The following is a 15,453-nucleotide window of genomic DNA, read 5'->3' as shown; positions in this document are numbered from 1 at the left end:
GGCACGCTTCGAGCCAGGAGACAGAAGAGAAGGCGGAATTGTGAAAGGGTTTTTTAAATAAAGCAGTAAATGTCGCGGCGCACCACGCAGCACAGGGAGCCTCGGGACACCCCTGTCCGGTGGCGAAAGCACAGTGGCAGCCGGCCTCGCGAAGGCAAGCGTCGGAGCGGTAAAAGCATATCCTGCTCCATCGAAACACTGATTGGCCACTTCCGCGAGCGGCCAATCACCGGAAGCCATCCTCCGGCGTCGACAGGAGGGCGAGGGGGAAAGAGGAGAGGAGCCGCAATCAGAAGCGCCGCTGCAGCAGCAAACTCCGATCTAAGCCCAGGCGGGAGCCGATTATGACGAAAGGATTGGCCGCAGAGAAAGAGAGAGAAAAAAACGAAAACGACAAGTGCGGCGCGGTCTGAACAAACCTCGTAGCCGCCCGCCGTCAAGCCGCGACAGCGCGAGCTCGGCCTTGAGAGAGCGTGAGTAGGAGAAGGGGTACAGGAGAGAGAGAGAGAGAGAGAGATGCCACGTTGTGCCTTGCCGCCGATGCTCCTCTGCCGTAGTGCGTGACTTGTCCGGCGGCACACCTAAGTTGCATACGCAAAGCTACCGAGGAGTCGAGACGCAGCCGCGCTCGGTGCCAACAACGCAAGCTCTACAGCGCAGTGAAATATACGGACAAGGGGAAGGCCAGGACGGCACTTACCGAGACGACCTCCCTTCTTCCCTCTGACCGCGCCTCTAACTAGGCTCTTTGTTACCACGAGATGTAATAGCAGCCAACTAGCTCAATAGTCAGCCTTTGACAGGGGCCCTCAAATTTCATGCAAGACACATCATCGTGCACTGTTTGCCCAAAGTGCCTCGTCGACGAAGGTGCACTTACGTGTTCTTGGATACGGAGAAGCCGAGCGACGACGACGTCTTCCGAAATGGTGTCTCCTGCGTGGACAGGAGAAAAACAAAGAGGGGTGAGAGAACGTTCGCGAATAAATTCAAAATTAAAACGAGAATACCAAACGCACAGACATGCGCATACATGAAACGACGCCTCGAGTCACACCACACGGCTGGCAACCGTACGCATCATACGCCACCTACGTCAGCGCGCAGAGGATCGCGGACCCGCGCAAAAACTAATCCCACATAAGTCGGCGAAAGCGCAAGGCTCCTCCAAAGCGACGCATTGACAGCCGAGGTGGATTCGTGAAATTGTGCGATGACGTCACCCTTTCACAACGCGGCGACAACAGATGGCAACGCCCGCCCAGAGCGTGCACTGAACCCCTCCTCACCTCCCAGCTGACACGGCCCAGCGAGCACGTCTCACCCAAGACCGCATGAGGAGGACGTTCAGTACGGCGCAACGAAGTCGACGTGCAGCCCACCACACTATGCCGGGGCGGGCGATAGCAGCAGCATGCCCGAGTTATCTTAGGCCCCAGGGCTTCCGCAGACTGATCGGCCTTGACACGGGCTCGTCAAGGCCGTATATTAGCTTTTTTTTTTCCCAACACTTGCACTCTAAAACGCAAGCTGACCTTGCCCTAGCAAAAAAAAAAAAAAAAATGCACACGGAGAGGTTTTTGGAGCACATTTTACCGCCCTACTTTTTAAAAAATTTACCGCCAACATAATTGGTTTCTGGGGTTTAACGTCCCAAAGCGACTAAGGCTATGAGAGACGCCGTAGTGGAGGGCTCCGGAAATTTCGACCACCTGGGGTTCTTTAACGTGCACTGACATCGCACAGTACACGGGCCTCTAGAATTTCTCCTCCAAAGAAATTCAGCCGCCGCGGCCGGGATCGAACCCGCGTCTTTCGGGCCAGCAGCCGAGCACCATAACCGCTCAGCCACCGCGGCGGGGAATTCCGCCGTCGGCCGCGGAAACATGTCGCCTCGTTAGGACCGATTACCGCCACGGGTTGACGCAGTTATCTGCACTATATTCCTCCGCTCTCTTCCGCCAATCAACTAACCTCGCCTCACTTATCTCCGCAGATTTAACTATACGCTCCGCGGCTGCTTTCAAACCCCGAAGATGCTTGCCGAACCTCCGCGCCTGTTTCGGCTATGGGGCGCGCCTTACACACTTCGTTAGAATACCTTCCGAGTTTTCCCCGCTTGCGAGCTGCAACCATTTCGTCCTCAAGCACCCAGTAGTAGCATCACCAACTTCCCTTTAATTTGTAAAGATAGAAAAAGGTTTGGTTTTGGTTTTATGGGGTTTAACGTAAACATGTCAAAGTTGTACCCCTTAGAGGATTTTTTAGATGCGCGCACAAGTTGCGCAGCACGTAATGCCACATAATGCTCCTTTACACACACACACACGTCCCGGTGTGTGTGTGTGTTTCCCTCCTAACTCGTCTCTCTCTCTCTCTCTCTCTCTATATATATATATATATATATATATATATATATATATATATATATATATATATATATATATATATATATATATATATATATATATATATATATATAAGATGCGAAATTGAGAAACGCTTCGTTTATTGCGAGTCGACGTTTCGGACAGAGCCTGTCCTTTTTCAAGTCTTCAAAAAGGACAGGCTCTCTCCGAAACGTCGACTCCCAATAAACGAAGCGTTTCTCAATTTCGCATCTTATTTTAAACTAGCAACCAAGTACGTTTACCTTATTGTGCTATATATATATATATATATATATATATATATATATATAGAGAGAGAGAGAGAGAGAGAGAGAGAGAGAGAGAGAGAGACGAGTTAGGAGGGGAACAAACTGACATATCACGCGGGCCGAAAGTGCACTTCACGGCCAGCACTGACGAAACACTGCGGCCGCTTTCCTCCTTCCTTTCTTTCCCTCTCCCACAACCTCGCTGTGAATGCACAGCGTAGGCGAAACTCACGTCTGCCTAGGACGTCTGTGCCGTGTATCTATAAAAGGGACCCCGTACGTCGACGGGTGCCAGCAAACGGCTACAGGCGTCAATTTTAACCGTCACGACTCGGTGGGAGTGACAAGAGGCAGAGCCGCTTATCCTTACCGCGTTCTGTGCGATCCGCCGGGCTCTGAAAAGCGCGGGCAGAGGAAGGGGGATAAATGACACGGCCCTCGCGGACACGCTGCTCACCTGTTGTTCATCGTCGCTGTCGCTCATCTCCAGGTCATCCTGGAGACTGCTGCCCCTGTTGGCGACGAGAAAAAAAAAAAAAAACGGCGGAATTAGCAACTGCCCAGTTTTCTCCCACACGGGCAGAAACGTCGTTCGGGAGAGCGTACTTACCGCTCAAAAACAACACGGACATCATTCAGTTAAGGAGCCTGAACGGCACCAGACGGCGTAACGATCACCGAATTCACACTGGTATCCTTTGTTTGAAAATAAAATTTAAAAAAAAATCCCCGAAGCTCTTTCTTTCCACAAAATCGCATTAACACGAACCCTGCACAAGTTAGCCCGGCAAAGTGGTAAAATAACGGTAAAAAGACAGTGACTTGTTAACCCGCTTGGCAAGGCAGGCTGACGACAAATAATCCAACATGCACTTCCTTCCAAGCACACTGAACCATTTTATCTGCCTGCTGCCACATCTGCCTACGCAAGACACGGCTCCCAGTCTCACCCTACTGCGTATATTGCATGACATGTCTCGTGCTTTTCAAAACGTGGCTTTCTCATTAAGACGACGGCCAGTGCCGTAATTTGCAATGCCGCAGTTGTGTTGAATAGGGTCGAGAGAATTTTATACACGATGCATACCCAGAAGACGATGTTATTAAACGCTTTCTTTGGCGTGTTGGCATCATCGAGTGACGTCGAGTAATCGACCGACTCATTCATCATCAAAACCACACCGACGTTTGTCGGCGTATGACAGGCATACATGAAACAGCTTCGTTAGCATTCAGTCACACAAGCTGCCACGAGAGAGCGCCAACGTCGCAACTTCGCCACCACGCACTGGTGTCGTTGACGCTAGCGCTAGACCTCACCGTCGTATACAAGTGGAATAAATGCCACATTCGCCATCATGAGCTGCTATTCCTTCGTTCACAATTGCGTTTTTTCATTTAGGACCCCAGAAAATCGAAGAGTAAACAATTAGTCCTAAGCGTGAAACACCCCCGATGATAAAACTTTCTGATTGTGCATAAAGTAGGGATCTGGGCGGCATAAACACGTCAGCTGCTTGCAAACGCAGAAACAGCAGGGAGGCTTAGTTTTGCTCCGCAGATGCAAACAACGGCAAAAGACCCTCGAACTCGACTTTCTCAAGCCGTTTCGCAGGAGGCACGGAGTACGCGTTCCAGATCTCAAAATCGCAACAGTAAAAATTGGTTGCCCTTTCCATGCATGCCACTTCAATCTACTGCCAGACCCTCCACGTACATACATATGCACAGAACTACAATTAACGGGACTGCAGTGACTCCGTATGATGAGTCTGCATGCTGCGTCAATGCTAATGGGCCGTGGACTTTTTTTTTTTTCTCGGTTCTATCGGCCCCTGTACCCCAAAATCTTTCGGACGCGTTCTCGGTAAAAGTAAAGGCGACAGAGCACATCTGACGGTTTCTGCGCATCTTCCTTAGGTCACCAGTACCGGTCTCACCGTAGCCGATCCACGACACTGCCGCGGAGACCAGACACCCCTCAACTCGTTCCGACATTATCAGTATAGGCAACAAGCCAGTCAGAGCGAACGTCGCAAGCAACCCAAGTTGCTGCCAAAAAAAAAAAAAAAAAAAAAAACCGCGCACAAAACTTAAGCCGAGGCGCGGTTTGTATCAACCTCCTCCCCCTCCTCCTGCAACATCCGCCAGTGTCAGGTCGCATCAGTGAAACGCGGCCTATTCCAACGTCGCGTACCCCCGAAGGAATGCGTATAAGACACGTCACCCGCGCGCCGCCGACCAAGCATGGTTGGACGCGTCGCAGCGCGCACAAAGTTGCCTGCATTAATTACTCCTAATTAGCGCTCGCCTACGGGAAGAGCGGCACGTACACCGCTCCCTCTCTCCCCTCTCCCAGCGACAGCATAGCCGGCGAAAACGACCCGCACACTGATTAATAATGCGCCCCCAGCCCCAGTGCCCCAAGGAGAGTGCCTAGCGCAACCACGTCACTTCCATCCAAGTTCCAGCTTCACTTTTGTTTCGCGCGCTTTCCCCCTCTCTTTCTATCCTTAGACGAGGAGGCCAAGGGCGCGCACCCTACAGACGAAACCGCAACACACGCGGTAAAGAGATTTTCTGGATACTTGCGCGAAACTTTCGGCCTTTACAAAAACGCGGTAGCGAGCACTTGTTTGCACAGCGGTCGCGGACATTTTCTCTTCCATTTCCTCGACGGCCCGGCTGCGGTTGTTACGAGGAAAGCCGGTCGTTTCGTGGCCGACTCCGCGCGCCGCAACGTACACTAGCTCTCATGTCGAAAAGGGGGGACAGAAAAAAAAAAAAAAAACGCCGTCCCACGCCTGCATGTCACGTGCGTTCTGGGATAGAGCGTCCTTCCGAAGAACAATTCTCCCCAAGATAAGAGGACCCGGCCGCTAGTCAGACGCCCATGATATGCGGTCATGCCCGTGTTCCATGCCTCTACTCTATACTCATTCGTTCCAGCACTCTTTCCGCCACAGTTTGGCCGCTCCCTCGATTGTGTGGCTTCAAGACGGCGAACCATAGAGTTTACACGGACAAAATGTAGGAGAATACAGATAGCAGAGACATGACCGCAAATCAAAATCCCTGCCTATGTAGAACGCGGAACAAACCACGAAGAGCTTCCACGTACCTGGCCCCATACGGGCGCTTAGCTCAACAAAGCTAGCACTCTTCAAAATCCACGGAAGCCCCCAAGTCACCGATATAATTAATACATAGGTGTAAACTAGAGACTCTGTTCTCAACTTTGTTCTACTTCCGCTGATGACCGCGGAGAAGAAAGCAAACTTGTCCCACACATTATTACAAGCTTATCTCACGCAGTCCACGAAGCTCACGACTTCTACGCCATCGCGTGGGTATGGAAACTGAACAGGTCGACGTGGAAGTCATCAGTAGCAACGAGGGGTACGCGTGCGGCAAGGATATACGAGCAGAGTTCAGGGAAGTTGCAGCGCACCACGGAGTGCGGCGGCGATACGTACGACTCGTCAGGCCGGTAATACGGCGACGTTCGCACAATAGGCGCAGCCAGCGAGTACGAAGCAAGAAAAACGGCGAAGACAATGGAGCGTGAACGACACGGCGCACAGGACTCTCATGGAGTAAGCCGATTAAGTGGGGTCGACTGCTAAGGAAACCCACCGACAGACCTAAACGAACAGGCCATTTGCAGTGGCTAACAGAATTCCATAAGAAAGGATTACCGCGACGTATCTGCGAGGACGACATTTACTGCGGCAGGAGATTAGAGGGACAAGCAGTGAATCATGACGGCGGAACGAAGATGGAAAAACGAATAGAAACAGAAAAAAACCTGGTCGGCAGCGCCCTCAGCGACCCGGACAACGAAGGTCGCCTGTACGTTCGCCCGGCCCCGGCGCTACACGGGCCTTGTGTACGGTAAACGCAAATGGCGCGAAGGCGGGAAAACATCCGCACAAGCTCGCTCCGTTCAGCCACACTAGCCGCCCCTCCTCCCCCGTACCCTCTCTCCCAGTCGCTTTTGTTCGCCTTTCCTTTCCTTCCTGCGTCGCGCTCGGCCAAGCGTGGCGCAACGCGTGAATCAATAAAAGGAAAGCCACCCCTGGGACAAGCCGACGAACAGCAGTAATTGGCGCCGCCCGCCACCGCCCCCGATGAGCCGCATTCAAACGATCCATTAGCGACGCGAGCCAAAAGGCCTAGGCCTAGGTGCGCGCCAGTCAGATACGAGCGCGTCGGGCGCGGAGAGAAGCGCTTTTTTGGCGCGCTTTCGGGCGGGAGTCCGCGCGGCAGCTGCTCCGAGCCAGCAAAAACATGCACCTCCCGACGAGTAGACTGCGTACGGCGCACATGTGCTGCGAGAGGATTCGGGCCCGACCTCGCTGACGGCGCGCAATACAGGCAGGACTCTCGCGATGCATGGTATTCTCTTAATACACGCTAATCTTGTACTTAGCTCCGTTGCCACGACGACCAGTGCCTCGCTAGCCTCTCTGACGACACGACAAGGAAATCTTAGATACGACACTTATGAGTCTATAGCCAAGTTTACATGAAAGCGACAGAAGTCAACTCCAGCCCACTTTTTGAGGGAAAGAGCATGTTTTTGAGAAGGAAAAGCGTGACTCGTCTTCTACTCTCTTCCTCGACATTTTTGCACGTTCCTTTAAAAAGTGGGCTGGAGTCGACTTGTGTCGAATTCATGTAAACGCGGCTGTAAATCTGCCTATATGCGATGCTTCCTGCACGCAAACAGTGGTCATCTGCAGCAATCGCTCGGAGCGTCCCGGCATCGACATGCTCTCTCCTCCACGGCAGCCTTCCCGATGTTGCGCCCTTCATCGCACCCGAGCAGCCGCGAATCGCGCTGCGTAGGACGCGAAAGCGGCCCCGCGCAGCTCGCGACCGGGGCAACGAAAACGGGGTCTCTGCCGCATCACATTGGTCTCGCATGCGTGGCTGTCCCCAAGGTCGAACGCGCAGCGGCGGCAGGGGAAGAATGGCCGGTGTCGACGACGCCAAAGGGGCCAGCCGCAGTTTCGAACTCCACCGATGGGAACACATCACGGACGGACGGCAGCGGCACAAGGTCAGGTCAAGGACACGCGCGGCGCGTGAAAACACCCACGCCGGCGTCTCCCCGAGCCAGGCGGCACAAAAGGCTCTTCGCAACTTCGCGATGCGCGCGCGCGCCTGAAGGAGCGAAGACGCGACGTTTTCTGACGCCGCAGGCAATCTCGCCCTCAAATCATGCGCAGCAATGAGAATTACTAACTACGAAGACTACAACATTGGCTCCCGATTTGTTCAGGGAATGTGGAGCACTTCGGGTATAATCTGTGAGCCAACATGAGCGCTTGCAACCCCGCGATTAAGAGACAATGCCGCATCTAGCACTTTCTCCGGAGTAGGCCAGCTTACGCGGCAAACTTTTTTAGAATAAAAAAAAGAGAATGTATTGGTTCTCTCACTGCGCCGCTGGGCCATGCTACGAAACTACGTGCAGCCCGGTGCAATTAAGAACACGGTATCCCATGTAACGCCCGCCTAATGTCCCTGTATACTGAAGATAGGAACGTCACGAATACTGTACAGCGGGATCTATCCTAATAGAAGGCTCGCGGTGTAGGGACGTACGGTAGATGCAGGCAGTCTGCACTAATGAGGGGGGAAAAGGGAGGGGGGAGGGGACGTTATGCCTGTCGCGTGGGGCGGGCCACCACATCCGGAGTGACTCTAGGATCGCAGCCCACGAATCCCGTCACACGCTCTGCGACTGCTTGCCTCTTCCACCTCCCATGTCGGGCGCGCCCCTGCTGCCAAGCCACACGAGGAAGCGCCCGGCGAAGCCGCCGCGATAACGTCGCTCTTTTTTATTTTTATCTGACAGAGCGCACCATTCTGGTTAACTGCGCCGCACTTCGAGCGCTCGCCCTCGCCTCAACGGCGCGGAGGACAGTCGACGACGCGAACAGACCGCTATTAACGCTAACGGAATCGCGTCATCTGGCAACGAGGAGGGGACCCTTATGATTCCACCGCCCTATTCTCTTTTCTTCCACCACGCCCGCATACCCATGCACAGCCGAGGTATATAGAAGGAAGTGCGATGCATTTCTTGGACCGACGTCCAGGAAAATTTCTCACATACCTGGGCCTCGCAACAAGCTCAACATCTTCTAACCAGCTCCAACCTTATCTCTCAGCCTAAACGGCGACGCGTGGCGTGCACGCGCGCTAAGCAATCTGCGACGAAGCCGCTCTCTCTCTCTCTCTGGCTCGTTCGTCGCCAACATAAAGGTTTAGAACAGGGGGCCCCAAGGAGACACCAACGGTACAGACGAGAGCACCGGGGTCAATTCGAATAGGGGTTTTCTCTACGCGGCGGCGCTATAGGCTCGGGTTCGTTGACTGCAGTAGCAGCATAATAAATAAATTAACATGTTTTTGTTTAATATGCCTTACTTCTCCGCAGCACTCAATGCGCGTATAACAACCGAAACAAACGCTACAAACTAGGAAAGCTTGCATTGTTTGCCACGTGCAGCGGCCATCTCGGGCGCAATGGTAACTCTCGAAAATGTAAGCATTTTCAGTTTTGTTTACGTCCGCACGAATAAAAATTACTGCATAAAAACAGCGTGGTAAAAACATGACGCAATGCCAAATCTTTTGTCACCCCGCTCAGGAGCAAAATCGCTAGACTGTTTGAACCGCTCGCGCTGTATGACAACAGACGCGGACTCGTTAAGCCTAGCAGCTCTGTGAACTACGAACCAATCTGAAAATTTGGCGCGCATGGCTAGGAGGAGGAGGAAAAAATTATTGAAACCATAACAGAAAGCTGCTCCTGAGCTTGGTAGGTGACTTCCTCATTCCAGGACACCACTGGCTTTGGTCGCCCGGCGAGTTTGCTGAGCAAGTGCTTGTTGACTTCCCAAGGTATCGCCGGTCAGCTGTACCTCCCACCGCTCATATGACGTGCACTGTGTTTTCTGGCTTGCTCCCGTACCAGGGACAAGTGCTGCAATATACTGTTGCGTGTCTTACGTTCCGCGCATGCGCATTTCGACGCCTCAAACTTCTTGCCTCCACCCGTCAAAAAGTTTGGGAACCCCTATACTAAAGCTACCCAATGTCAACTCAAGGTGCGCTCACCCGAGCCCAACCGCATGTTCTCCACGAATCAATTTACTGGGCGCAGGTGCCCAGCTATATGTCAGCTCGGCACTGCGCACGGTTCTGTCTACGTCTGTCTGACGACACACGGTCGTGTGTGGGGCCCAGGCTTTCCTGTTCTTTTTCGCCTTTAACGGAACAGTACCCCTTCTTCGAACTCACCCGCGACCTTTGGTAACCGAAAAGAATCGACGGTAATTGCCTCTTCATTACCGTTATGGATGTGCAAACGCGTCGTATAGCATAATGCAGCACAACGCCGCTACGTAAATAGCAAAAAAGAGCATCAACCGAGGCGCACACATTGCGAGCGGCCGGATGACTGACTGCCCGTGCACTGCGGCAGCCGCTCTATCCGGCGCGTTCATCGGCCCCGCCAACGGGCTGATCGATTTCCAAGGCAGAGTACACGCGCCTGTCTAGGGCACCGCTCTGCGGTGCTGTATTAGCTTGTCTTTACGCCGATACACGCTTTCCCATTAGATGGCAGACACGTGCGAACGACGGGCTTCGTCTCGACGGTTTAGTATACACAAGCATGCATGGCTGCACACAAGCAGGTGCCGTCAGTTTTGCTCTATTTGTTATGTTTTCGTGTGCTTCTAGCCGCGCTTGGCATCATGCGTTCCAGACATCGCATGCTTCGGGGTGCTTGTCGCACTACCAGGTCGCAGGAGCGGCGATATGTAGAACGACAGTGCCTTAGTGGCAAAGGCGCTCGGCAACCAATATCACAACGAGCCTGTGGCTACTATCGGCCGCGACGGCATTCCTATGGACGCGCAATGCAAGGACAAGGTGGTCGAAATTAATCCCTGGCTGCCCACTGCACGGCCCGCTTCGTTGGACCACAGCGCTACTCCTAGCATAGCGCTGCTTTGAAAGGCAAACATTAGCCCACTGCTATTGCCACAAATACAGTTTAAGAGCGTTGATCCTGTCGCTGAGCCTCGCGGGAACTCTATCCGTGCACAAGCTAAGCAAATACACATTCTGGAGGAATTAACGTAAGATAAACACTGCCAATACGCTGAACACGCTCTCGGACCGCGAAAGCAGGCATTGAAGAGCCCTTTCGAGCCTTCCAGTCGCGCGTGGGTCCTCGCTCCAAGGCGGGAAAGGAAGGCACGCAACAGCCGCAGCTGAGGCGGCAGCAGCACGCGTGGCCCGCAGCCGGGCGCTTTTCATTCGGCGGCTCCCTCCAAGCTACGCAGCACGCGAAACATCTGTTGCCGGCGGCGACAATCAGTCACGCCCTGGGGGTGACGCAAGATACGCGGCGGCTGCTACCCCACTCCCTCCCTTCTCCATCCAAGGTCCGGGCTGCACGCGAAGGCGCCGTCGCCGTTAGACCTCCTCCGAGAGTCGTTCCAATTAATAACGCCCGACACCAGGCGTCGCCGACGCAGTGCACATCACTACCGCACGGAGTTGCCAAAGCGCTGCCCCCTCTTCCGCTATCGACGGTAACGCCTCGCGTTCTGCCGGCGAGTGAAAACAGGAGGATAACCAGAGAAATACAAACGAGGCAGCCTCTGCCTAAGCCTCAGTCAGGCCCGCTTCGCGTTCTCATTTCATCCCTCTAATTTCCGCGCTGATTCTGCTGGCTAGCGATAAGCTGCGAAAATAAACATGCAACACCACGCGACACGATGGTGCACCACTGTGGATACAACCGAGTCGAAACTCGTCGCGCACGACACTAGATTGGCATTTGCCTCGCTTCTTCCTGAAAGAGTAGCTTCCTAAACCTCACCCCGCTTGGTCACCAAAATGCCATTGTCTAGCTCATAACGAGGTTTTCGTTCGACATCGGTTCGATAAGGGCAGAGTCGCCCTTATCCGTAGCCTGCCGTGCCACACAAATGCATGCAAGTGAGAGGCGGAAAGAAAGTGAAGAACGCCCAGGCGGAACAGCGCTCGGGACATTCCCACGAAGCAGAGAGACTGGGCTGCCCTGAGTAAACACGCGTAATCACATTCCGACCGGCCGAAGCCAACGTAAACGGTACGCCCCTCCCCGCTCAATGTGCGACGTCTGCAAACGTCAATTACGGCGGCAAACAAAATGTCCGGAAAAGGAACGCCCGCGGCGCGGACTAAGTACACTCCACAGAACAGGCCCACTCCGGGTGGACAAAGAGCGAATCGATTAAGAAAAGATACAGCCAGCTCAACTTCGCCGAAGTGTTCTCGCGAACCAGATGCCCATTCCTTCCTCCGGGTGAATAAACGGCCCTGAAAAGCGGGAGAGCAAACAGAAGAGGCAAATTTCCCACTCGTTACAAGCGCAAATCACCAGCCCCAAGGCCTGGGAAAGAAACGAAAAGGCTAGAGGCCTCCAGCATCCACAACCATCACGAAAAGCGTACGCCACGCAGCGGAACAACGGGCGAGCTCCGCCGGGAAGGCAAAAGCGCGCGCAAAACACGCTCGCGGACAGTGAGCGAACAAGTAGGGCACCGCACAACGGGACCGATTCGGCGTCGCAAGCGCCGGGCTCGGTTACTCGGCGCGTAAACAAGGCGCACGAGAGAGGAGAGACCCTCCTTCCCTCCCCACTTCCTCTAAAGCCACAGCGACCGCCACTATGCCGATGCGGCCTGCCACGTCGTCGCGCAGGCGAGGCTCAGCGACAAAAATAACGGCGGCTTCGGAAAGGGTTCACGCAGCGGCAGGCCGACACAGGGTGTGAGCAGAGGCGATGGAGAGGGGAGGGAGGAGAGGAACAGGCAGTCGACAAAGCTCCGTAAAGACACGCAGAGGCGGGGCGGAGGAGGCGAAGAGAAGCGAGAGTGCGCGCGGTTCGGGCTGACCGCGCTTCGGGTGGCCCTACGCCGCGCGTGCCGAGCCATTCGGCAACGACAGAGAGAGTTTTCCTTGCCTTCCCTGCTACATACACTTAGCTTTTACTTCGACATTTTGTTCGCGCACGACGAGCGACGACGAGCGCAAACAGCGGCAGCGGAACACGCCCTTTCGTTTCCGTCCACTAGGTCGGCTGAACTCGCGCCAAAGCGGAGAGGCGCGCCGCGACAGATTCGTGCGGCTCGCGAGTCCTACCAGACTCGATTCCCCAGGCGGACTCGGGCGCAACCGCACACTTCGCTCGGTCTCGAAGGCTCCTTCCGTCTCGCTGGCGACATTTGGGAGCGCTGCAAAGACGTCTCCCCAGCGTTGCAAGGCAACGCCGGCGCGTGCCCCGCTAACGAGCTACCAAGCGAGGCGGCTACGGCGCAACGGCACAGGATATGTCGAAACGCGCGCCAGATGTAACCGACGGCTAAACTCTTTTACGGTCACCCGCCGGCATACCATTGTGTCGCCTAGCCGGCGCGCCGCTTGCGAAAGCCACCGAAACCCGCGTTTTTATATATATTTTTCGCCAGACAGATTTCCTTATCTGCGGCTTGCCTCGGCGTTTCCGCATGAACAGCCATGCCAGTGCTGACAATCGGCGCCGCACGTACGCGAGCGCAATGTTCGCAACCTTTACCCGGAACCAAAAACCTCACAGGTGGGTACGTAAGTGAAATTTTACACAGCGCGACCTAAGCTCAAAAGCACAGAAGTAACGAATTAAAGCTCTACCACATAAGCTGAGCCTATCGAGCCGAATAAAGATTTGTGCAACAAGTCGAGAAAGACACGAGTGGTTTGGTTTCCTGGAACACATCTAACACAACGGAAAACAGGTCAAAGAAAGAGATAGACACAGAGCCTAACCTCGACAAACAAACATTCAAAGCAGCGGGAAAACGGCGGCATCAGCGGTCAAGGTCGCGACGCCACGGCCGCCGCCGAGCAGTACGACGCAGGGCCCTTCCTTTTCCTTGACGGGAGAAGAAAGCGCCGACAAAACGGGCACCGCGCCAGCGACGACAAAGAGAGGGAGGGCGGAGAGACAGAGATGCGAGGAGCAGATAGAAAGGATAGCTTCTTCCCGCTGCCGCCAACCAGCGCGGACAAGTGCATGACCCGGGAGCAACAAGTCGCTTTTCCTCACGTACGAGGCGCTCCCAGACGCACAAGGGATTACACATGGGGCCGCAGCCCCGTAGAGGAAGGAGGAAACGACTCGGCGCGAAGATTGACCGCCTAGACGGCGGACAAGGCGGCACAAACAGGGGCCCAAGTGTCTCTCGGAGCGGAGCCCGATCTCGCCACCAGTTTCAACAACGGCAGGCAGAGAAAGCGCCAAAAGCCCACAGCTCGGCACGGCACTCCTCATCACTGGCGATAACGAATGCGCACCTAATGACGAGTGGAGAACTGAACTGAAGGACCCACGCGGAATTTTATGTCCTCTTTCGGTCGCCAAAGTGAAAGCTTGGAAAACAAAATTATTTCGTTTTTATTTAGCCCCCCTGTAACTTTGATCGCATCAAGGAACCGGCCACCCTGCATCAAGACTTTTCGCCCAAGAGCGGTGTAGCAGCAAGGCTGAAGTCAGTCATTCAGGCGCTTGCAAAAACACGGGGCGTTACGGAAGCTAAATTTAGACGTCAAGGAAAATCGCGAACGCCCAGGGACAGCTTCCAGCTCCTCAGGAAGCACGTCGCGATCTGATCAGGGTGGGGCCTTTTCCAGAAAGAGCGGTAGGTTGCAAGTATTCCGGCCTTGAAAGGAGAAAAAAAAATCCAGGCTTCCTTCGGTATGTATCCCATGCACAGTTAAACGCCAGCTATCAAATATAGTAGTTCTAAAGGCAAATAACCGGACAACCATTTCACGTAGCAGCGATAAAAGGCAAAGCGAAGGTCTACCGAGTTGTCAATTCTGCGCGCGTTAATCACGAGAGCAAAACAACAGAACAGAGCCGAATACGATTTCAGCACGACTCGCAGATGACTGCAAGCGCATTCCATTTCCCCTTTCATTCTGACAAGGCAACCACGTCGAACGGTCTTGCTATCGCTAACGGATAATGGGGATCCAATGAATTCGCATTAACTTTTCCTCCGGGAATAGGAGGGATGAGTAATCGTCCAACGACTGTTCTGTGGCTGCGACGGGCGCTCATATCAGCCATTCGTAGGAATAACAATTCGCACCATACGCATCGCCCGCTTCTCCATCCCTCCGCGACAACAGCATGCTAGCAAACAGATGAAGGCAGATATGCGCCTCGATCCACACACGCCGGTAAGCGGCAGCCAACGAACCGATGATCGCGAGCACCCAGCTCACAACGACGGGGAAAGGAGGAGGGGGAGGGAGGGAGGCTGGAAAAGGGGCTCGTCCTCGCCTCGGCAATGTTCCGGTCGATAACAGATGGAGGAAAGTGGGTGGAAAGCGCGCTTTACTTCTTTCTCAAGCACCGGAGAACGGACCGCCAGTGATATCGCCCCGCAGATGACGCAATCTGGACAGCGCGGCGGCTATGCGCAGAGAGAGACCCGACCCCGCTTCACGTAGTTAGGTGCAGCGCAGACAGAAAATGGCAGGCGCGCAGGAGATAAAGAGAGAGGAGAAAGAGAGGTAAGGGAGAAAGAAAGAAGCGCTCCTTGCTAGCGCGATATAGCAATCCAACTCCCCTACCACGGTGAAGACATCACTCGGAATAGCCGCGCCTCAGTTGATGATACCTAAATCAAGACACGAAACTTTCGCGCCGGGCTTCCTAACCGTTTCAAGGC

At 54.2% G+C, this 15,453-nt stretch overlaps 1 protein-coding gene across 3 annotated transcripts in view; it reads right to left on the bottom strand.

Moving 5' to 3' along the window:
• LOC149372195 (uncharacterized) overlaps nucleotides 1-15,453 on the bottom strand; it is a 203,570-nt gene that overhangs the window by 19,556 nt on the left and 168,561 nt on the right. For all 3 annotated transcript variants that reach the window (XM_089566599.1, XM_089566598.1, XM_089566597.1), the window contains 2 exons: nucleotides 3,117-3,171; nucleotides 881-936 (listed from right to left, as the gene is read on the bottom strand). In XM_089566599.1, the coding sequence (XP_089422725.1) occupies nucleotides 881-936; nucleotides 3,117-3,171 (111 nt within the window). The remainder of the gene's footprint in view (nucleotides 1-880; nucleotides 937-3,116; nucleotides 3,172-15,453) is intronic.

This window comes from Amblyomma mixtum, chromosome 1 (assembly GCF_055824585.1).
Source record: "Amblyomma mixtum isolate Tamu chromosome 1, ASM5582458v1, whole genome shotgun sequence".
NCBI classification, from domain to species: Eukaryota; Metazoa; Arthropoda; class Arachnida; order Ixodida; family Ixodidae; genus Amblyomma; species Amblyomma mixtum.
This window is presented reverse-complemented; position numbering and strand designations above follow the sequence as displayed.